We start from the raw sequence: 24,192 nt of genomic DNA on the forward strand, positions 1-24,192 counted from the left end.
AAAAATAGGCCTACGTTTTTTTTAATTAATAACATTATGGGCTTAATATAAATAATATATTTTTGTTCAGTGGTTAAAGTAGCCCAATTTCGATGGCTCTAAATGAAATAAAACAAATAGGCTAGTTAAAATCGTATTGAATAGCCTACATTAATATTTACAGAAAATGACTCGGAAAAAATACATGTAAACGAAGCCTACAGAAAATTGCAAACAATTGCAATTTATAGCCTCAGCTCAGGCCATGCAAATCGGAAAAAGTGTCTCAAACATGTTTAGATGCGTTCTAGCGTCCTATTCAGCTGGCTTGGTATGACATTTACAGTAGCCTATTCGATGTGTGTGAATATTTCTAAAAAAGAATACATTGACTTTCCAAACACTGTAAAACATAAACGAATATAAATGTCGTGGTAAATATGTGCTCTTAATTGTTTTCCAACCGTCGCAGGTACGGAAAGTGAAACAGGTATTGGCTTCACCCTATTCGTTTTGAGAAACTATAAAGGTCGCATTCCTACAGGTAATATGGTATACCTAAACATTAGTAACAAGACAGTTACAATTGACATAGCTAAGCCTATTTTGTATTACAAAGATATACTTTTTTTTGCTCCACGTCTTGTTTTCATTACCAACATGCATAGGCCTACGAAGTCTTTGCTTATTTGTTTGTTTCTAACCATGTGCGATGGTTTCTCGATGGGCTGTAGATGGATGGATGATCACAAATTCATACAACACAGTGAGACCTTAATGAACTTACTCAATATTATGGTGAGTAGATTCTTATATTTTTGTTATTCTAAACCATTGCTGTAATTGTATAGTGCCAACAGAAATTGAAGTTAAATTCTATGATTTTGAATATTGTACATTAATTATTGAACGTATACATTGAATTTGTATTTATCATGCTGTTTTTTTTCTCTCTTAAAACACAGGGTGGGGAGTTTACTACAGACAGTGTGGACGTACCTTTCCCAGAGGACCTGTACAAGCAAGCTGAACTTTTACCAGTAAGTTAGGCAGTCTTGTGAGATAGTCAACTCTTAGCATAGGATGTACTGGTGCACAGAGGATGTATGCATTAGCATTGTACTGAGATTCAAAAAGAAATGAACACCCCAACATGATTGTATGTCCATCATTAACTATTTTGATTGGCAAATATGAATTAATTTAGTAAGGATCAGGTTAAAGTCACTTCCTCATGTCTTTCATTTTACAGACTGATGATACAATTTGGTTCATCCTCCAAACCCTTGACAAGATCGCTGAACTGTTTGATGGAGAACTAGACTCTGTCTGGGATGAGAAGAAAGTGGAGATCTTCCTCAGTGTCCTCACCAGTCAGTCTGATGGCCTTCAGTCATGTGTAAGTATAACATCTTCATATTCTACAGCTGGAATAGACATTCTCTAGCCTGGTCCAAGATATGTTTGTGCCGTCTTGCCAACTCAGTTCGACATTGACAACGATCAAGTTGTCAAAGCAGATCTAGGACCATGCATACTAGACATTTTAATATGAGCACATGTTCATTTGAATGAATGGACTGATTCTCTCAGAGAGTTGGTGGAATGCAATATGTAGATTGAGAATGTTACTTTTACTCCACAAACAGACTGTAACTATAGTGCAATTTTTTTCTCCTCAAATTATTTAAACTACTCACACTTGTTATACTTTAATGGGCCTTTTATTTAAATTGGTAATGTATTTGTAGGGAAACACAACGCATTGAAAATAACTTATAGGAGATACAAACATTCAGTCATGCTTTTATCATCAATCCAGGTTACGGCCCAGAAAAAAAATAGCAAGAATCTGCAAATGTACTTCAAGAGGCTGAACAACCAAGTCCTTAAAAGAATGGTGAGTTTTTATTGAAATAATATTTCATATGTGGCCATAATGAGATGAATCATCATGGTCACAGTGAGCCATTGGATCCCGTTTTACAATAATCTTCTACATACAGTTCCAGTAAAAAGTTTGGACACACCCACTCATTCAAGGGTTTTATTTTATTTTTACTATTTTCTACATTGTAGAATAATAGTGAAGACATCAAAACTATGAAATAACACACATGGAATCATGTAGTAACCAAAAAAGTGTTAAACAAATGTAAAAATATTTTATATTTGAGATTCTTCAAAGTAGCCACCCTTTGCCTTGACAGCTTTGCATATTCTTGGCATTCTCTCAACCAGCTTCATGAGGTAGTCAACTGGAATGCATTTCAATTAACAGGTGTGTCTTGTTAATTTGTGGAATTTCTTTCCTTCTTAATGCGTTTGAGCCAATTCGTTGTGTTGTGACAAGGTAGGGTTGGTATACAGATGATATCCCTATTTGGTAAAAGACCAAGTCCACATTATGTCAAGAACAGCTCAAATAAGCAAAGAGAAATGACAGTCCATCATTACTATAAGACATGAAGGTCAGTCAATCCGGAAAATGTCAAGAACTTTGAACGTTTCTTCCAGTGCAGTCGCAAAAACCATCATGCGTTAGGATGAAACTCGCTCTCATGAGGACCGCCACTGGAAACGAAGACCCAGAGTTACCTCTGCTATAGAGGAAAAGTTCATTAGAGTTACCAGCTTCAGAAATTGGCAATTAACTGTACCTCAGATTGCAGCCCAAATAAATTCTTCACAGAGTTCAAGTAACAGACACATCTCAACATCAACTGTTCAGAGTAGACTGCGTGAATCAGGCCTTCATGGTTGAATTGCTGCAAAGAAACCACTACTAAAGGACACTAATAAGAAGAAGAGACTTGCTTGGGCAAAGAAATACGAGCAATGGACATTAGACCCATGGAAATCTGTCTTTTGGTCTGATGAGTCCAAATTTGAGATTTTTGGTTCCACAGCATTCTGCAGGGATACGCCATCCCATCTGGTTTGCGCTTAGTGGGACTATCATATGTTTTTTAACTGGACAATGACCCAAAACACACCTCCAGGCTGGGTAAGGGCTATTTGACCAAGAAGGAGAGTGATGGAGTGCTGCATCAGATGACCTGGCCTCCACAATCACCTGACCTCAACCCAATTGAGATGGTTTGGAATGAGCTGGACCGCAGAGTGAAGGAAAAGCAGCTAACAAGTGCTCATCATATGTGGGAACTCCTTCAAGACTGTTGGAAAAGCATTCCAGGTGACTTCTTCATGAAGCTGGTTGAGAGAATGCCAAGAGTGTGCAAAGCTGTCATCAAGGCAAAGGGTGGCTACTTTGAAGAATCTCAAATATAAAATATATTTTGATATGTTTAACACTTTTTTGGTTACTACATGATTCCATATGTGTTATTTCATGGTTTGAATGTCTTCACTATTATTCTACAATGTAGAAAATAGTAAAAACAAAGAAAAACCCTTGAATGAGTAGGGGTGTCTAAACGTTTGACTGGTACTCTGTGTCCATAACGATATATTGTACATACATTGAAAATGGTAGTTACACTGGCAAGTACAGTGTAAGTACATTGTATTTGTAAATACAAAAATATATACATGATTCAATTTGGCTAAACCTCCGCTCATCCAATAATTGTTGTTTATTTCACAAATACTTGAAACTGTTCATGGTACAAACAGATTTAACAACGTGTACCTATCTACACTGCAGTAACATGTACTTGTCTAATTCAGGGCTCAATTGAATCCTTAATGCTAAAGAGCTGCGCTACAGTGCGATAGAAATGTAAAGGCAATGTTCCCTTCTGTATGGTGAGGGTATTCTGATTATCAACTGCTAATATGTTTGTGGCTTTGTCATCAATCTGCAGGCATACAGTGCTCATGCATGGGAGCTGGTCAGGAAAGAGGTTAGGACACATCTGATGAGGCTGGTTCTTCTGGGTTCAGCTACAGAAAACAGCATCTAAACTCAGAGCAACGCAATAATTGTGTTCACAATTTATCGTCACGTATGAGTGACGTCATGTATTTCGCCTGTTTTTAAAAAAAAATGTATTTATATTTATTGATTCCGCATGGAAATGTGTTTTTTTTTTTTATCTGGTTTTTAATCTATAAAACTAATCTATCTATTTATGGGGGTATTTATTAACTCTTATTTATTCTGTTGGGATGATTTCTGGATACATTTTTATACACAATTACTGTAGATGTATGCTTTTACCTGCTACTTCATTAAATGCATTTTTGACTACATATGGATTTGGCAATCACTGTTTAATAGTTTTATGGTATAGTAATAGTTTTCAGAAAAACAATAGTGCTTAGGCATTGTGATGTTTTGGCAAAAATGACAGCTCTAGACAAAACAACTTTCTCTCGAGACAAATGTCTAAAGACAAGAAAAAAATGTAAAGGCAAAGTCCACTTTACAATGCTGCCATATCATAGAACAAGGCAAAAGTATAACATTATTAGCAATCAGCAATGGATGGCCTACATATTTATCCAGGCCACATGTCCACTTAACAAAACACCCACATTGATACAATTTGAAGGGGTGTGATCAGGTCGAGTATTTACAACTGAAACAGGAGAAGCTGAAAAGAGAAAGCCTTTCTATGGACAAGCCTCGTTAGACAAGCATTACAATAACTAACTTTGTCGCGTTCGCCCTATTAATATAACAATCAAAATAGTAGCACCAACTCAAAACTCCTTTATAGAAACACCAAATCAAACACAACTGAAAAGAATGCACGAACACATTTGAGATATGCTATTAGAAACATGAATCGACAATCTGTTCCTCTACGTGCGTCTTATATAGAAGGTATCAAAAAGAACATGCGGACATGTATTCTAAAATGACATTACCCATATGGATGGATCTATAACATAAAGAAATAGTGGTCATCTGAACAAATCACTAAACATAAGATACATCCTGAAACAACATGGATGAGACATTGGCCTTTGAGTCCAGGGCCGTATTCATATTGCATCTCAGAGTAGGGGTGCGTATCTTTGATCAGTTCCCTCTTGTCTATTCATTTGAATCTTTGAGGCAAAACTGATCATAGATCAGCAATCCTACTCTGAACGCTTAATGAATACGGGGCAGATAGGCATTGAGACGCAGTGGATGACAGGAGAGCTCAGTCCCCGTCTCAGTCCCCATCTCAGTCCCCGTCTCAGTCCCGATGCAGCTCACTCCTGCTTCCAAGCTGCAGCAGCCTCTGCTGGCCCAGGCTGAGCATACATTGAGATGTCCTCATACAGACCACCACAATGCTCGATCTCCAAGCCCTGCATGCGTCAAATAAAGAAAAATGGCGTGGGGATGGGGGAAAAAGGTGGGAATATTTACTACATTACAACTAAATGTTTTGTGATGAAATGTAATTTTGTGCACATGCAATGAATACACTCATACACATAAATACAAAAGTAGGCTACAGTTTATGTACAATGTGCTGCTTTTACATGAATTCCATTTGTTAATGACAATTTGATTGTTATGCTATTGGTATGTCTTCACTGGTATATCAACAAGTTGATTGTGTAAAGCAAGTTAGAGCAATAGTAGTACCTAAATATTTCCGTACTATTTGAATTAGAAGCAGTGCTTAAGGAAGTTGAAGCCCCACCATTAATAGAAAAGAAATGGGGGGCCAAATGAATGCAGAAAATAAGAAGTGTAAGCTGGAATGACGGCGCACAACGTTTTCAACGTGCACAGACACAAAGGAACGCCACCTTAGCAAATGCTAAAATGAAAACATTTTGTTCTCCACATTATGACAATGATAACAGACAAGCTGTGGTTAAAGAGTCACTGAAGCAGAGAGAGAGAGAGAGAAAGAGAGAAAGAAGCATGCAGCTGTGAGGAAAAACACAATTTCCTGTTTGTCACTGAGAGCCGATCACGTCTAAAGTTAGGCTCAGATGTATTTCAACTCTAGGTCATTTGGAACATGAATTGACATTGAATTCATCAATTCAATTAATGAAACCTTGGATATCATTTCACTTCAGTGATGATTCTTGGTAGCGCTATTTTTTGGCATGTTTTCTCTGGTATTCAACTTGTATTTAATAAGAAGGCAGGTGTGTCCCATTGATAAAAACCATTACAAATAATTTTCATCCAATCATTCCAAACATTTTACGTCACCAGCCGAGACTGCATTGGGCTATACTGTAGCATACTTACTGAGCACTTGTAGCTCTGTCCCTGGCCCCCAGGTGATGTTGGTGTCACTGAGTAACTGATTTTTACAATTAACTAATAATTGTCTTTTGTTAAATTTATATAACAACATTTCAAACTTGTTTAGCATTATCTACTCCAATTGTGGAAGGATTGCACTCTTTATATCTGTTTGCATCAGTTTAAATGAGGGACTTTTCATTTGAAGGCGAACTGCTGATTCCACTATTGTTGCTCACGCTAATGTTAACAAAAATATTAGCGTCACAGCTCTTAATGGGGGCCTTTGACTGTGGAAAATCACCTCATGAATATTCAACACACATAATAGACTAAGTGGGGAGGGGACAGTCAAAGTCCCGCAATAAGAGCTACAGTATGACGCTAAAATTTGCGAAAACTCTACAGAGTTGTGTTTTTTGGGTGTCACTGAGTCGGCTGATAGCCCATTTCATGGGGGCATAATCCATACATAAGGCTGTACAGTGTACACGTATATCCACAATGCAATTCTGAAGTTTAATACATTTAGAGTGCGATTTCAACTGGTTTAATTTAATTTTGAACTAACAGGGCTGGAATTAATCTACCGGTAGTCTATGTGCCGTATATAGGTATCTTATGTTGAATCTATTTTAAGACATAACTTGAGGAAATCTTTGTTGGTTATATGCTGACTGTAATTACCCACCAATTGATGTAACCTACAGGTGTAGGGTCTTAATTTGATCACCCTGTTGATGTAGGAAACTTGTAGTGTATTGAAGGCTTCTAAAGTTTTTAAAAATGTCAAACTTGATTTTCCCTAACAGAAAATGTATCAACCCCTACAAAAATGTACATTAATTACAATCCACACAGTAACTAACATTTCCCTGCGGAAATGAAATTAGCATAATAAAAACATCCCCATAAAAATCAGTCTGTTAAAACTCGAGATATCAGTTGTTTTGCATGGGCTGCATTTCAATCCCACATTTTTTTTCGTAAAGTAACATGCGCAGAATGTAAGGTTGTTTGGTGCACACGAATAGGTGTCCTGAACACAGGTTGCACAGCCACTCCATAATGAGAAATTGTGTGGTAACAATGTATACTGGTACTATACGGTAGTTAATAATGGTAATGATACTAAATGACTCTGAGTGGTATAAGTTTTAATGGATCCCAAAGAAACTCATTGTATTTACAGTGTTACCTTCGCATCGTAAAATAGGTGCAACCTGATTTTCAATAGGCCTACATTCCCTAAACAGACATGAATTAAAACGGAATTGACACAAACCCTGACGTCTTGTCCTTCTAATATGGACCAAATTGTTACACTGCATTACAGCATGCAAGATAGTAGGGAAAACATATAGAGAATTGAGGTGGTTTTAGCTCCATTTTCATCAAAAACCACAGAAGACCCTGTTATCATCATTAACATACTGTACCTCATAGATGTGATCATGTTCAGGTTCCTCATAAATTGCATCTTCCTTCTTCAACTGAAAGAAAATTTGAGACAACTGAAAACAATTCTGCATAATAAAAACCAAGTATCAAATTGTACATATTGCCCCATATATTTTACACATACTGTAACACACACTGTACCCTCTCCTTTGTGTCAAAATAATGACACTTTTGAAAAGCTCGAAGTTCAGAAGGTAAGCATTCAATGTGAATAACTTATTTCCTTTGTTATGTTGTGTCAGGTACATTCAAACAATATTGAAATCACACCAAATAATGCATTAAAATACGCCATTTTGTTTTTGCTGAGGTTTTCAGTTAGGTGTATTTATTGTGTCGTGCGACTCACCAGGGATTGGTGGCGTAGCAGTGGGGCAAGAGCTAACAGTGTTAAGAGTAACGCCTGGAGAAATATCAACGCATCCTTCATCTTGCTCCTCCTTTCTGCATTTTCAGGGTGAGAGGGTCCTTTATACACACACACAGAGAGAGAGAGAGAGAGATATAATTACGTGTTTGGAAATTTGCAAATGACATGTTTTGACAATCTATGACCATCTTCAAATCCGAGGATGACAATGATGCGGATTATATATATATATATATATATTTTTAAATCATACTAGTTAATAAAGCAGTACATATCCATAAACAGATGCCATCCCATTGACAAAAACGATTCCAAATCATTTTCATCCAATCATTAACATTTTATGTCACCATCTGAGATTGCATTGGGCTATACTGTAGTCTACTTACTGTGCACTTGTAGCTCTGTCCCTGGCCCCCAGGTGATGTTGTTAACATGACAAAAGTACAATCCAGTGTCCTTCGTCTCTACATGGCTGAGTTCGATCGAGGCATTTTGTAACATGCTCTTCTGCCTCACAGTGACCCGGTCCCCCTCTATCTTCTTCCTCGTGGCGTTGTATTCTGAGGCCTTGTACCATTCCACCGTGGCAGACTGGTTTGGGTCCGATATCACACAGAATATGGTCACAATGCGATTGGTCTTCACCCCATAGAAACGAGGCTTCTGGGTGACCTGTAGGATGCTGTTTAAAGCCACTGGAGAGACATGCGGGATGAGAGACAGGTTTGGTCAGTGAGACAGGTGATGGAAGCATTGAACTATTTTATAAAACCTACTACTGTTAAATGAACATGATTCATTAGCAAATGTTGTCGGATATTTGTTATGATGAAATGGCAAATGTCACGTAGATAATCCAACACTAATCTTTCATATAATTCATGTAATCTCTGGTATCTGATGAATTATATAATATATAAATGTGTAAGCGTGTTAGACATCAGTATATGAAATAATGTATAAGCCTACCCAAGCTATTTCAAATGACCCTATGCCTGTTTTACAGTAACAGCCTAATAAATATTCTGCTTATTTTACCATGACACAAAACTGAAGTAAATGTTTTTAAAAAAATACATAAATGAATGGCTAATACCAATAATACAATGGATTAAACAATCTTGGATGTAAGAAATTGTACATGGATCATAACTAAATGTTTATTACAGATATATTGTGAGGTTAGTTTGACTTCCTCTTTTACACAGATGGGCAGGAAACAATGCTGGAGACGTGGTCCAATGCAACAACAACAAAAAATACTTGCAAAACAAACATTTATAAATATCCAATGTATAAAATAGTTGTAAATATCGATAAAAAGATAACTTCAAGAGCAGTTTAAATGTAATGCTTGACTCTAGTATTTTATGTCTCATTTGTCAGCACACCTGCTAGGATTTCACTCTCAAAATAAGTCAGTGTACTAATCTCTTACCTGAGAGGTTCACAAAGGCGAGCCCACAACATCCAACCAGTAGCCAGCACATGGTGGTCAACATTACTACTGTAGATTGTAAAAGCACAAGTTGTACTGGCCCAAAATAATCTATGCAGAAAAATAGCACCTTGACTGTAGCGTGGAGAGAGACACCAGCATCAGTGGGTGTGACCACTGTTTGGTTGCGCATGCCCCATTCAAGATAATCAAACAAATAAGAGACAGGATATAATTAAAGGGATAGTTCACCCACATTTCAAAATTGCAATCTTGTTTGACTTACATGTCAGTTTTGAAAATGCCAAAGTTAGTGGATGGTAGCATTGGCTACATAAACAACCCCAAAGAGTGAATTGTACTCATGAAGTGAATTGCACTGAATTGTCCTTGTCTATAGACTGCTTACAAGGTAAGGAAACAAAATGTGAATTTGTAATTTGGTTGAGCTATCCCTTTAAGTTGCAAACTACCAACCACAAACTGAAGTCACACACTAACACACTATGCCCAAGTGCATTCAACTGCATTTAGAAAACAATTAGTCGACAAACAGTTAACATTTTCCAACAAACATCTTTCCTCTGCAACTTGTGTCCACATAGTGTCTACTCAAATAAAGTGTACTCGTGATATTTTACATAATCCGCTCAACCATGCTTATCAGAGCCCCCATTTTAAAATGGATACCCCTCCCTTCCATACCTCATGTAACATACCTTATGATAAAGCAATGTGGTGCTGTGTGTTTAGCATTATCTGCTGCAACATGTTGGGCCGGTAACATGTAGGCCAGTGGTTCTCAAACTGGGGGTCCCGACCCCCTGAGCCAGTGGTCACAAGAAGGGTTTGGGGGGATCGAGAGTGTCAAACATCTGCCTCTGATTCCAAAGGGCCAAAGGTAGAAAGTTTGAATCCAACGATAGAAGGTTGTTTTTGACAATACGTTTTGTATGTTTGTTTGTGCCTCTGATTACAAAAGGTTGCAAGTATGAATCCAGCGATAGAAAGTTGTTTTTTTGATTTTTGTTTTAAGCCTATCCCAAACCGTAACCCTTACCTTAACCCAGGTAATGACCCGATTTTGATATCTGAAAATTCTTGCGACCCCCAACTGTGAGTATGTCATTATCAGCCAATGTTTCAAAAAAATATTTGGGGTTATAGCAGTCAATTGCAAAACATTCTGCCAGTATTTCTGATTGTCTTCTCAACTTACGATAACATACAGTACTTTTAATGTGGGGCTATGACAGTCAACTGCAAATTAGTCTGACGTAATGTCTCTAATGCGTGTACAAAACAATTGGGAACTCGGAAATCTCCAACTTTCGACTTCAGTAGTTCAAGACAACTGGAAACTCCGGGGGAAAAAAACGTGCACCGACTGGGGAAAAAATAGTTTTGAACGGTCATCCAACTCGGAATTCCAAGTCTGCAACTCGGGCCTCTTTCTAAAGATTCGACTTTCCGACCTGAAGATCACTGAAGACATGATTTGACCTCGTTTTTTCAGAGTTCCCAGTTGTCTTGAAAGCACCATTGTCTCAACACTACAAATTAGATGGGAGTGCTTGATGTATGTCGTGTAGGAGCATTTTCTTGAATCATTCCGATTCAAGCGCCACAATCTAAGGGCACTCTCTGGTTTAATTTGATCTTTTAGATTTCAATCATTTTCATTTAGATTTTTAAGGTTAACCACATTACAATGATTTTGAGATACAAAGACAATATATTTATTTTTAAATATGTTTTAATTTTGTGGAATTGTGGAAATTCTCCAGCAACCATAATTCCCTATCAGGCGACTCCTAGTTTGGGAACCACTGCCTTAACCATTCTGAGTTAATTCCTAACCTTAAGATTTAGAAGTCAATGCCTCTGATTCCAAAGGTTGCAAGTTTGAATCAAGTATTGCTGGAATCGAACTTGCAACCTGGCAGGGGCTTATGGTGGTTAAGGTAAGGGTTAACGTTTGGGATAGGTTTAAAATAAAAATGTCAAAAACATCTTTCTATTGCTGGATTGAAACTTTTGATTCTTATTTATTATTTGATTATTCCAGGCAACTCTGAAATTTGATGTTTGAGAAACATGGATGAATGTCTAATACATTTTCTCCGGTTTTGCCTGGAAAAAGCAAGTACGTTTATACACTGCTCAAAAAAATAAAGGGAACACTTAAACAACACAATGTAACTCCAAGTCAATCACACTTCTGGGAAATCAAACTGTCCACTTAGGAAGCAACACTGATTGAAAATAAATTTCACATGCTGTTGTGCAAATGGAATAGACAACAGGTGGAAATTATAGGCAATTAGCAAGACACCCCCAATAAAGGAGTGGTTCTGCAGGTGGTGACCACAGACCACTTCTTAGTTCCTATGCTTCCTGGCTGATGTTTTGGTCACTTTTGAATGCTAGCGGTGCTTTCACTCTAGTGGTAGCATGAGACGGAGTCTACAACCCACACAAGTGGCTCAGGTAGTGCAGCTCATCCAGGATGGCACATCAATGCGAGCTGTGGCAAGAAGGTTTGCTGTGTCTGTCAGCGTAGTGTCCAGAGCATGGAGGCGCTACCAGGAGACAGACCAATACATCAGGAGACGTGGAGGAGGCCGTAGGAGGGCAACAACCCAGCAGCAGGACCGCTACCTCCGCCATAGTGCAAGGAGGAGCAGGAGGAGCACTGCCAGAGCCCTGCAAAATGACCTCCAGCAGGCCACAAATGTGCATGTGTCTGCTCAAACGGTCAGAAACAGACTCCATGAGGGTGGTATGAGGGCCTGACGTCCACAGGTGGGGGTTGTGCTTACAGCCCAACACCGTGCAGGACGTTTGGCATTTGCCAGAGAACACCAAGATTGGCAAATTCGCCACTCTCGCCCTGTGCTCTTCACAGATGAAAGCAGGTTCACACTGAGCACATGTGACAGACGTGACAGAGTCTGGAGACGCCGTGGAGAACGTTCTGCTGCCTGCAACATCCTCCAGCATGACCGGTTTGGCGGTGGGTCAGTCATGGTGTGGGGTGGCATTTCTTTGGGGGGTTGCACAGCCCTCCATGTGCTCGCCAGAGGTAGCCTGACTGCCATTAGGTACCGAGATGAGATCCTCAGACCCCTTGTGAGACCATGTGCTGGTGCGGTTGGCCCTGGGTTCCTCCTAATGCAAGACAATGCTAGACCTCATGTGGCTATGGTGTGTCAGCAGTTCCTGCAAGAGGAAGGCATTGATGCTATGGACTGGCCCGCCCGTTCCCCAGACCTGAATCCAATTGAGCACATCTGGGACATCATGTCTCGCTCCATCCACCAACGCCACGTTGCACCACAGACTGTCCAGGAGTTGGCGGATGCTTTAGTCCAGGTCTGGGAGGAGATCCCTCAGGAGACCATCCGCCACCTCATCAGGAGCATGCCCAGGCGTTGTAGGGAGGTCATACAGGCACGTGGAGGCCACACACACACTACTGAGCCTCATTTTGACTTGTTTTAAGGACATTACATCAAAGTTGGATCAGCCTGTAGTGTGGTTTTCCACTTTAATTTTGAGTGTGACTCCAAATCCAGACCTCCATGGGTTGATAAATTGGATTTCCATTGATTATTTTTGTGTGATTTTGTTGTCAGCACATTCAACTATGTAAAGAAAAAAGTATTTAATAAGATTATTTCATTCATTCAGATCTAGGATGTGTTATTTTAGTGTTCCCTTTATTTTTTTGAGCAGTATATATATATATATATATATATATATATATATATATATATATATATACACACATACACACACACACACACACACACACACAGTGTAATCGGGAAGTATTCAGACCCCTTGACTTTTTCCACATTGTTACGTTACAGCCTTATCCTAAAATGTATGAAATAAAACCCTTTCCTATGCAATCACACACAATTCCCCACAATGACAAAGTCAAAACAGGTTTTTAGAAATGTTTGCAAATGTATTAAATCTAAAACAGAAATACCTTATATATATATATATATATAAATATTCAGACCCTTTGCTATGAGACTAGACATTGAGCTCAGGTGCATCCTGTTTCCATTGATCATCCTTGAGATGTTTCTACATCGTGATTGGAGTCCACCTGTGGTAAATTCAATTGATTGGACATGATTTGAAAAGGCACACACCTGTCTATATAAGGTCCCACGGTAGACAGTGCAAGTCAGATCAAAAACATAGCCATGAGGTCAGAGTCCCTCTGTGGAGATGGGAGAACCTTCCAGAAGGACAACCATCTCTGCAGAACTTCACCAAGTAGGCCTTTATGGTAGAGTGGCCACTTCTCAGTAAAAGGCACAGGACAGCCCGCTTGGATTTTGCCAAAAGGCACCTAAAGACTCTCAGACACTGAGAAACAAGATTCTCTGGTCTGATGAAACCAAGATTGAGCTCTTTGGCCTGAATACCAAGCGTCACGTCTGGAGGAAACCTGGTGAAGCATGTTGGTGGCAGCAACATGCTGTGGGGATGTTTTTCAGTGGCAGGGACAGAGACTAGTCAGGATCGAGGCAAATATGAACGGAGCAAAGTGCAGAGAAATCCTTGATGAAAACCTGCTCCAGACCTCAGACTAGGGCGAAGGTTCATTTTCCAACAGGACAACGACCCTAAGCACACAGCCAAGACAACGCAGGAGTCTCTAAATGTCCTTTAGTGGCCCAGCCAGAGCCCGGACTTGAACCCGATCGAGAGAGACCTGAAAGTAGCTGTGCAGCAACACTCCCCATCCAACCTGACAGAGCTTGAGAGGCTCTGCAGAGAAGAATGGGAGAAACTCCCCAAATACAGGTGTGCCAAGCTTGAAGCGTCATACCCAAGAAGACTTGAGGCTGTAATCGCTGTCAAAGATGATTCAACAAAGTACCGAGTAAAGCGTCTGAATACTTATGTAAATGTGATATTTTTTCTCTTCTTAATAAACTAGCAAACTTTTTTTTTTTTTTTACAGTTTTGCTTTGTCATTATGGGATATTGTGTGTAGATTGATGATATATATATTTTTTTTTAAATACATTTTAGAACAAGGCTGTAACCTAGCAAAAAGTCAAGGGGGCTGAATACTTTCCCAAGGCACTATGTATGTATGTATGTATGTATGTATGTATGTATGTATGTATGTATGTATGTATGTATGTATGTATGTATGTATGTATGTATGTATGTATGTATGTATGTATGTATGTATGTATGTATGTTTATAGTAAAAAAAAAAACCTACTACATCTAATGATAGGTCAGTTACTGACCTGTCTTCCACCCCCTTACTAAACCATCTTCCTCTCCAAGAAGAAGACTAAATGAGAGAACAACATAAGGTCAGTTTTCCAGACCCAGATTAAGCCTAGTTCTGTACTAAAAAGCAGATATCCTCCTTTGGAATATATTTTTTTTAGCCCATCAATAGGCTTAATCTGACTCCAGGAAACCAGCTCCAACAGTATATATTTTATAGTCTGTCCCTTGCTTCAGAAGTGTGTTAAACAGTATACAAGCATGGCAGGCATTGCCCAGTGTGACCACACAGCAAAGCCTGGGAGAGACATTAGCACCAACTGGCATGAAGGCTGAAGGTCACTGGCCGCCCCTGACATTTTGTCTGGGCACTCATTTCCTAAGTACATATCCAGATGAACGTTCCCCCTTTTACCCACGTAACTGTTAAGGAAGAGGGGGCCTATGTACAGTATTAAGCTGTCGATAAAGAGGCTGTACAGAATTGCAGTTGCTAAATGTTTACTTCATATTTCCGCTTGAGTATTACCTGTATGGTTCAAATACACATATATAAAACCAAACAATCCTTAAGGCTAATAATATAATATTTTGCTCATGGGCGTGGGTAGGTGTGCCACTTTCTGTCCAATATGGTTATTTCTGTGCAATATTTCAGCCAATTTAGGGAACCCCTTTTGGCTCAAGAGCACTATCCAGAGGCAAAAGTTCATTATAACCTCTTTAAAGATGTTGGATACTCAGTTCCCTGTTGTGACTACAAATATAAGTGATTGCGTTTCGGTTTTATGAGGGGATAACAGTACACAAAACCTATTCAACTGTTTCAATTTAAGTTTGTCCGAATTTTTCAATGTAGAGTCAGACGTTTTCAAAGTAGAGTAATGTCAAGATGAAGCCATGTCTCACATCGGTTGAGCAGATCCACCTATTTGCATCGATCACAAATGAATAGAAAATATAAGCAAGTTCTAATTTCCTGGTTCTATTTGGCACTTATCTTTAGCATTCGTGTGCATTGGAGGCATATAGCTGGATCTACACAACCAAATGTCACGGGAGATGGTTTCCTCTTGACATTAGACTACTATAGAGGTTTAAAAAATATCTGGACAGACTGATTTGAATGTGTTATTTCCCTTAAAGTCTACTCACCAACAGTATTTAGTTACATGGGTATAAATGCTATATGACAAAAGTTCTCTGGAATTTCAGCAATCTCAGCATGGTACGTTGTATGTAAGTACAAGACATTCAATACGCATCTAATCCCAACAGAAAGGTGAAACTCGCCTGACAGTCTAATGTGACAATTGGGTCTTCCAGTATTCACAGTTTTCCATTTCCAATCTCAACCGCTGTCTTTAAATTGACTCACTCTCCACTAAATAAGCACTTGGATGTTGCTGAATTAATTGATTATTTACTTATTCGACATTGTTGAAAAGAAATTGAAATGTAAATATGTATTATGAAAATCATTGTCATTTGGGGGAATAGTTATGGCACAAACTACATTTCAGTAACAGCTTTTCAATTTTGAAGATCTTCTTGCTTTTTACCTGTGGCCTATACATCTTGTAACCTGGGCTAAAAATAGCTGGTGTGAAACAACAAATAATTGCATATTGCGTGTCATATGTGCTATGTAAGGACAACCAATAGAGGGCGTGCATTTATTACTGTGAGAAAGCCCGCATTGCAACATATAGTATTATTCACAGTCAATTATGTAACCCGTATCCCTAAACATGACATGCCATTCCAAATACTTCAGAACAGATTGAAACATATGAAAGCAGCCCGTTTACTTTTCCCCATTTAAAATATTTTATTCAAGTAACATGGTTAAATTGTACATTAATAAAATGGCTTTAAATAGATAATACAAAGGAAAAAAAAGTCACAAAAAAAAGAGAACTTTCAATACTGAGCCAAAAGTATATACAGGCAACACTGATTGTAAGCTTACTATTAAAGTTTTGCATATGACTCTCCCTACGTTAAAAATGTAAACAATGGTATATAGTATGTATATAATTTTGATTTTGCCATTTAAGGAGCAAGCTGTCAAACAATTTAAGTATTGCAGCGATGACATATCATCTCAGATACCACCACTGCAGGTCTCTATTATTTGTAATAGGAATTACTGCCATAACTGCAGTTTCTTCATAAGAAAAAGAGACCCTTAACAAGAAGTATTTAAGAAATATGTTAAGGTCTGGCAGCTGTTACATTCATTTCAGGGACGACGTTTAAAGCAGTTGAACACACACTAAGGTGCTTCACTTCCTTCCAAGTAGTTTAGAACGAGAGACACTGTCTAAAACTTCCTACACTCTAGCACAGAAAAAACCTTAACACTTCAAAAGTGCTTATTTCATTAATTATCCAAGTAAGATATTTGTTTCATTAAATTACGACTTACACAACAGTAAGTGCAGCTATCATTACAACATGAGTACAGACTTAAGGGACAGTTCACTCCGAAATTAAAGTTTGTGTTCAGACTTCCAGACTAATGTTGACTTAACGCCACGTCCCATGCTATCAGTTACAGTACCTTCAGAAATTATTCATACCCCTTGACTTATTCCACATTTGTTTGTGCTACAGCCTGAATTCAAAATGGATTAGATTTTTTTTCTACACAAAGTACCCCATAATGACAAAAGTGAAAACATGTTTTTAGAAATTTTTGCAAATTTATTGAAAATTAAATACAGAAATATCTCATTTAGATATGTATTCACACCCCTGAGTAAATACATGTTAGAATCACCTTTGGCAGTGATTACAGCTGTGTGTATTTCTGGGTATGTCTGTAAGAGTTTTGCACACATGGATTGTACAATATTTTCCCATTATTCCTTTTAAAATGATTCATGCTCTGTCAAGGTGGTTGTTGATCATTGCTAGACAGCCATTTTCCAGTCTTGGCAGAGATTTTCAAGCCAATTTAAGTGAACATTCAACGTTGTCTTGGTAAGCAACTCCAGTGTATATTTGGCCTTGTGTTTTAGATTATTGTCCTGCTGACGTTTTCCACATTTTGTTGTGTAACATCCTGAATTTAGATTTTATTAAATATAGATTTTTTGGCCAACAAAAAATATACCATAATGTCAAAGTGGAATGTTTTTTTATTTTTTATTATTATTTTATATTATTCTTTAGAAATTATGGAAAAAAATTGAAAGCTGAAATGTATTCAGTCAATAAATATTAATCCCATATGTTATGGCAAGCCTAAATAAGTTCAGAGGTAAAAATGTGCTTAACAAGCCACAAGACTACCTCATCTCTGTACACAACACATACAGATAGTTGTAAGGTCCCTCAGTCGAGCAGTGAATTTCAAACACAGATTCAACCACAAAGACCAGGGAGTTTTTCCATTGCGTCGCAAATTATTGCACCTATTGGTAGACGGGTAATACAAATTAAAAATCAGACATTGAATATCCTTTTGAGCATGGTGAAGTTATTAATTAACCATTTGGATGGTGTATCAAAACACCCAGTCACTACAAAGATAAAAGGCATCGTTAGGGTTGCCAACTGTCCCGTATTAGCCGGGATGTCCCTTATATTGGGCTAAATTGGTTTGTCCCGTATATTCATCCACCACAGTATAGTGTAAACACGCCAATTCCTGCAAAGTCATTTCTGTTATTGTTCGGTCGGTTTGGCATATCAAGGAAATAAGGATAAACATGCAAAATAGAAAAGACTGTGCAGCTACAACAAACAATGTGAAGCTAAAAAAAAGACGTGGGTTAAGCCCGTCAGTGGTGACTCGACGAAATCTTTCTGTACTTTATGCGTCGGGAATTCTCCATTGGCCATGAAGGGGAGAATGACCTAACTCAGCATGCATCCACCGAAATGCGCAAGGCCACGCTAGCTAAAGGTGCCAGCAATATCGGTGCATTCTTCGTGACGTCTACTGAGGAAACTGACAATTGGAAAACACCACTCCGTTTACCAGTTATTGAGCAGTGCCAGCAATCTCATTCTGAAAGCTAATTACCCAGCTCACATTGCTCATAATGCCTGCAAGCACGCCTGCGATCAGCTGTCAGTGGATATTGAGACAATTGTTTTACAGATCTGCAGCCACTTGTCAGTATCTGCTTCCCGAAGAGAGGAATTGCGTGCATTTTTTGTTGTTGCCTTTGTTGACGTTGAGTGGCGTGAAATTCTGCGACATGTTTGCACGCGATGGCTCTCTCTTCATCCAGCTGTCGATCGTCTCCAGCAAAGCTGGCCAGCTATTCCATCATACTTCGGGTCCCTTAGGGAGACCTGTCCAGTGGCACTGAATAGTATTTTTGAGTATGAAGAAAAAATGGAAGCTGCTGAGATTTGTGCTTTTTCCACAAAGTGGGTTGTGTTTTTGACCAACTCGTAAAAAAGCTGGAGGAAACAACGCTCTGCATCACAGATGTCCAAAAGTTCAACATTTAAGATGCTTCAGCTGAAACAGGACAGTTTTTTTCTGATACCAGACCAAGCAGCTGATGGACAAACAATTGTCAGCACAAAGGTCCAAGCAGCAACAGGACTTTGAAGTTCAATGACACTGTCATTACATACATTGACAAGTGGCTTGATTTCTAACCAGAAAATGTAATGGTGAAACTTATCGGCCTCTATGAGGAGCTCTCCTTCACTGACCTGGAGCAGCTGGTGGTTGCCCTCAAAATGACAGAGACAGTCAGTATGGACCAACTCAATGAAGAGTTTTGTGCTAGCCGGGAGGAAATACAGAAAGCCAGACAGGATACCACAAAATCCACCAGTGAGAAGTAGGTGGCAGTTTTCCAAAACCTAGGGAAAGCCAACTTGATCAACATGTTCAGGATTGTCTCATTTGTCCTCAGTGTGCCTTTGTAGAGAGGATTTTCTGTCTGATGGCCATTAAATGGTCAGACTCAAGAAACCGATGTAGCACAGAGCTGATCAAAAATGAACTTCAAATATCTGGGAACTGTGACTGGTCATGTAATGACTTCTCTCTGGCTATGCAAGAGGAGAAAGGACTGCTTGAATCAGTCAGCAGCAAAAAATATGTAGACTTGGTGAGTAACTCTTTTCCTCTTTTGCATTTGAAAAGTTTTTGTTGTTGCTATAAAAAGGTCCAAATTGTGATTACTTTGATCATTTATTTTGAGGTTTATTCACATAAGTTTACATAACGATACAGTTTTAGTAAAGCTATAGGCTAAATGGAATATACACATGTTTTGCCTTTCCAATTGAATAAGAATATACACTGTATATTCATTCATTCACACAACACTATACCCCCGTGGCACCGTGCACTGTCACGCAACCTTTTGTCCCTTATTTGGTAGTGAGAAAGTTGGCAACCCTAGGCATCATTCCTAACTCAGATACCGGTGAGGAAGGACAACTTCCTAACCACTCTGGGATTTCACCATAAGGCCAATGGTGACTTTAAAACAGTTAGAGTTTAATGGCTGTGATAGGAGAAAACTGAGGATGGATCAACAACATTGTAGTTACTCCACAATACTAACCTAATTGACAGAGTGAAGAGAAGGAAGCCGGTACAGAATACAAATATTACAAAACATGAATCCTGTCTGCAACAAGGCACTGAAGTAATACTGCAAAACATGTAGCAAAGTAATTCACTTTTTGTCCTGAATACAGTGTTATGTTCTGGACAAATCCAATACAACACATTACTGTCTACTACTCTCCATATTTTCAAGCATAGTGGTGGCTGCATCATGTTATGGGTATCCTTGTAATTGTTAGGGACTGGGCAGTGTTTCAGGATATAAAAGAAACGGAATGGAGCTAAGCACAGGCAAAATCCCAGAGGAAAACATGGTTCAATCTGCTTTCCACCAGACACTGGGAGATGAATTCACCATTCAGCAGGACAATAACCTAAAACACAAGGACAAATCCACTGTGGAGTTGCTAACCAAGAAGACAGTGAATGTTCCTGAGTGGCCGAGTTACAGTTTTGACTTAAATCTACTTGAAATTCTATTGCAAGACCTGAAAATGGTTGTTTAGCAATGATCAACAACCAATTTGACAGCGCTTGAAGAACTTTGAAAATTCTTCAAGCCCAGGTGTGGGAAGCTCTTAGAGGCTTACCCAGAAAGACTCACAGCTGTAATCACTGCCAAAGGTGCTTCTACAAATACTGACTCAGGGGTGTGAATACTTATGTAAATGATATATTTCTGTATTTCATTTTCAATAAATTTGCTAATATTCTAAATACACGTTTTCCCACTAAGGGGGCGAGTTAGCTTTCATATAAGCTTGTACAAAATGACACACATCACCCATGTGTTGGTATTCAGACAAATTCTGCAGGTAGGTAGGTGTTTGATACGCAGTCTTGCTCATGAGAAAATGTGTGATAAGTCTTGTTGCATCTAGCAATATGTGGAGAGGAGCCAGTAACAGTTTATTTGGATAATCCCATATTGATGGCAAATGGACGTTCAACTAACCCAGTGGACAGAATTTGTCGAAATTACGTCATTTCAACCAACTTTGCCTGCTGTGAACGATCAACAAATTGTTCAAACAATATCCACTAACTCTAACCTAGCCCTTACCCTTAACCTAAACTTAACCCTATACCTAAACATGACCCTAACTTCAATCCTAAACCTAACCCAAACCTCAGAAAATTGTTGCATGTCAACAGACTTGAAGTTGAAGCTTTTGCTGATAGTTGGAACATATAGACCATCTATAGAGGACTAACTAAATAAAGTGGGACCGAAGAGCAAAACAATTATACCATTCAATAGTCCCTTGACCGTAGTAATAAAACAAAGAATATACAGTCATCAGGCAGGCATAGTAATAGACGAAGGACTTATGCAGGTGCTCAATTGAGCCAACTTTGAATCAGGCGCTATGTGAATAGTTCTACGACTCGATTGTGCCGGTAAGATTACAAGGCTGGTCCTAGTCAATGGTCTAGTCAATAAAATGTACATTTTGATTAACTCAATAAAACAAACTGCACATGATCTCACACTCATATTATGAACTACATCCATACCACTGTAACATAATTATATTGGCTCATTCATCAGAGACATTTCAGACAGACATCCAGTAACAGTACACTGTTGTATCACATAAGGCTCATGTAAACATTACAGATTCAGTTGACAATTATTCCCTTGTAAACCAACCGATACCCACCCCAGTACGTAAATATATTTTGGAGATGACACTAAACAGCTGAAGAGACAAAATCAAGAAATAGAATATTTTGGATAATTTGTGTTACATCCCAGTTGAAACTGGTACTTACCATTTCAATTCATTTATACTTACTTTAATTAAGACATTTCTAAGTAACTTAATGGTCAATACCGGACTGTGAAATAAATGATTAGCACTAGACCTGTTAGACATAAAGTGATGCAGCCAGCTCTGAGGGGCCTTGAGACGGGGGTGCCTCTGGCAGTCACACGGTAAACTGCTTGAACATGAACTGGAGGGACACACAGTGCCTTCAGAAAGTATTCACACCCCTTGACTTTTTCCACATTTTGTTATGTTACAATGGGGGATTAGAATGGATTTAATTGTAATTTTTTTGTCAATGATCTACACAAAATACTCTAATGTCAAAGTGAAAGAAAAATGCTAACATTTGTAAAAAAAAAAATATAAGAAATAAAACATCTTGATAAGATAAGTATTCAACCCCCTGAGTCAATACATGTTAGAATCACCGTTGGCAGCGATTACAGCTGTGAGTCTTTCTGGGTAAGGCTCTAAGAGCTTTCCACACATGAATTGTGCAACATTTTCCCGTTATTCTTTTCAAAATTCTTCAAGTTCTGTCAAATTGGTTGTTGATGACTGCTGGAAAACAATTTTCAGGTCTTGCCATAGATGTTGAAACAGGTTTAAGTCAAAACTGTAATTCGGCCACTCAGAAACATTCAGTGTCTTCTTGGTAAGCAACTCCAGTGTAGATTTGGACTTATTGTCCTGCTGAAAGGTGAATTAATCCCCTAGTGCCTGGTGGAAAGCAGACTGAACCAGGTTTTCCTCTAGGATTTGGCTGGTGCTTAGCTCCATTCCATTTATTTTTCGTCCTGAAAAACTCTCCAGTCCGTAATGATTACAAGGATACCCATAACATGATGCAGCTTGAAAATATGGAGTGGTACTCAGTAATGTGTTGTATTGGATTTGCCCCAAACATAACACTTTGTATTCATGACAACATGTGAATTGCTTTGCCACAATTGTTTCAGTACGACTTTTGTGCCTTGTTGCTAAAAGGATGCATGTCTTGGAATATTTGTACTCTGTAAAGGCTTTCTTCTCTTCACTCTGTCATTTTGGTTAGTATTGTGGAGTAACTACAATGTTGTTGATCCATCCTCAGTTTTCTCCCATCACAGCCATTAAACTCTAACTGTTTTTAAAGCCTTATGGTGAAATCCCAGAGTGGTTAGGAAGGACACCTGTATCTTTGTAGTGATTGGGGGTATTTTTGTAATATATATTTTACCTTTATTTAACTAGGCAAGTCAGTTAAGAACAAATTCTTATTTTCAATGACGGCCTGCCTTGTTCAGGGGCAGAACGACAGATGTTGTACCTTGTCAGCTCAGGGATTCGATCTCGCAACCTTTCGGTTACTAGTCCAACGCTCTAACCACTAGGCTACGCTGCCGCCCCCGTGTATTGATACACCATCCAAAGTGGAATTAAAATCTTCATCATGCCCAAAAGGATATTCAATGTCTGCTTTTGTTTTTATTACCCATCTAACAATAGGTGCCCTTATTTGCAAGGTATTGGAAAAAGTCCCTGGTCTTCGTGGTTGAATCTGTGTTTGAAATTCACTGCTCGACTGAGGGACCTTACAGATAATTGTATGTGTTGGGTACAGAGATGGGGTAGTCATCCAAAAAATCCTGTTAAAAACTATTATTGCACACAGTCCATGCAACATATTTTATGACTTTTGACACATTTTTACTCCTGAACGTATTTAGGCTTGCCATAATGAAGAAGTTGAATACTTATTGACTGAAGACATTTCAGCTTTTCATTTTTAATTCATTTGTTAAAAAAAATTTAAAAAATGAAAACCATAATTCCACTTTGACATACTGGAGTAGGCACAGGTGAATCTGGGTTATTTTCCCCCCAAAATAAGGTGATTCCAAAATGTCAAAATAAGGCATGATCTGAGTATGAAATGTTGCTCACTGCTTATGGTAATAAAGGCATTCCTTCAAAACAATTAGATGTGGGTAATGTTTACTGTCAAAAACATGCCCAATTCCTATGGGAAATGTATGGATACTGATTATCAAACCTTTTATATTTTGTGAGATTGTGAATTGTTTGTAGGTATAAAATAGAATACAGAGTTATCTAACAGTCCAGTGGTCAAATATAGATCAATTCTAGAAATGGCCTTACAAAAATAGAAAACGAGACCCCCTA

General features: G+C 38.5%; 2 protein-coding genes across 3 annotated transcripts; one reads left to right on the forward strand and one right to left on the reverse strand.

Moving 5' to 3' along the window:
* The first annotated feature begins 524 nt into the window (after nt 1-524).
* On the forward strand, nt 525-3,950 carry LOC115161438 (interferon a3). 2 transcript variants are annotated; one of them, XM_029712424.1, is made up of 5 exons: nt 525-777; nt 945-1,019; nt 1,232-1,378; nt 1,802-1,879; nt 3,807-3,950. In XM_029712424.1, exons 1-5 carry the CDS (start codon nt 529-531, stop codon nt 3,903-3,905), a joined length of 648 nt encoding a protein of 215 aa, XP_029568284.1. In that variant the 5' UTR covers nt 525-528; the 3' UTR covers nt 3,906-3,950. The 2 variants fall into 2 exon arrangements, with proteins under 2 accessions (XP_029568284.1, XP_029568293.1); XM_029712433.1 differs by lacking the exon at nt 525-777 and having other exon boundaries at nt 878-1,019.
* Nucleotides 3,951-4,194: 244 nt separating this feature from the next.
* cd79b (CD79b molecule, immunoglobulin-associated beta) lies at nt 4,195-9,612 on the reverse strand. Its single transcript, XM_029712410.1, has 5 exons — nt 9,424-9,612; nt 8,372-8,680; nt 7,962-8,080; nt 7,591-7,644; nt 4,195-5,247 (listed from the first exon to the last, which is right to left on the reverse strand). The coding sequence occupies exons 1-5, from the start codon at nt 9,485-9,487 to the stop codon at nt 5,149-5,151; spliced, it is 645 nt and encodes a 214-aa protein (XP_029568270.1). The 5' UTR covers nt 9,488-9,612; the 3' UTR covers nt 4,195-5,148.
* Between the last annotated feature and the right edge of the window lie 14,580 nt (nt 9,613-24,192).

Source organism: Salmo trutta, chromosome 2, assembly GCF_901001165.1.
Source record: "Salmo trutta chromosome 2, fSalTru1.1, whole genome shotgun sequence".
Taxonomy (NCBI): Eukaryota; Metazoa; Chordata; class Actinopteri; order Salmoniformes; family Salmonidae; genus Salmo; species Salmo trutta.

Bases quoted from the DNA above. Each gene is read 5' to 3' on its own strand.
- LOC115161438 (XM_029712424.1), top strand. From the start codon at position 529: ATGGTATACCTAAACATTAGTAACAAGACAGTTACAATTGACATAGCT. The intron at 1,379-1,801 runs GTAAGTATAACA...TCATCAATCCAG, and splicing joins CTGATGGCCTTCAGTCATGT to GTTACGGCCCAGAAAAAAAA. The intron at 1,880-3,806 runs GTGAGTTTTTAT...ATCAATCTGCAG, and splicing joins ACCAAGTCCTTAAAAGAATG to GCATACAGTGCTCATGCATG.
- cd79b (XM_029712410.1), bottom strand. From the start codon at position 9,487: ATGTTGACCACCATGTGCTGGCTACTGGTTGGATGTTGTGGGCTCGCC. The intron at 8,681-9,423 runs GTAAGAGATTAG...ATGTCTCTCCAG, and splicing joins CGCCTTTGTGAACCTCTCAG to TGGCTTTAAACAGCATCCTA. The intron at 8,081-8,371 runs GTAAGTAGACTA...GTGTGTATAAAG, and splicing joins GACAGAGCTACAAGTGCACA to GACCCTCTCACCCTGAAAAT.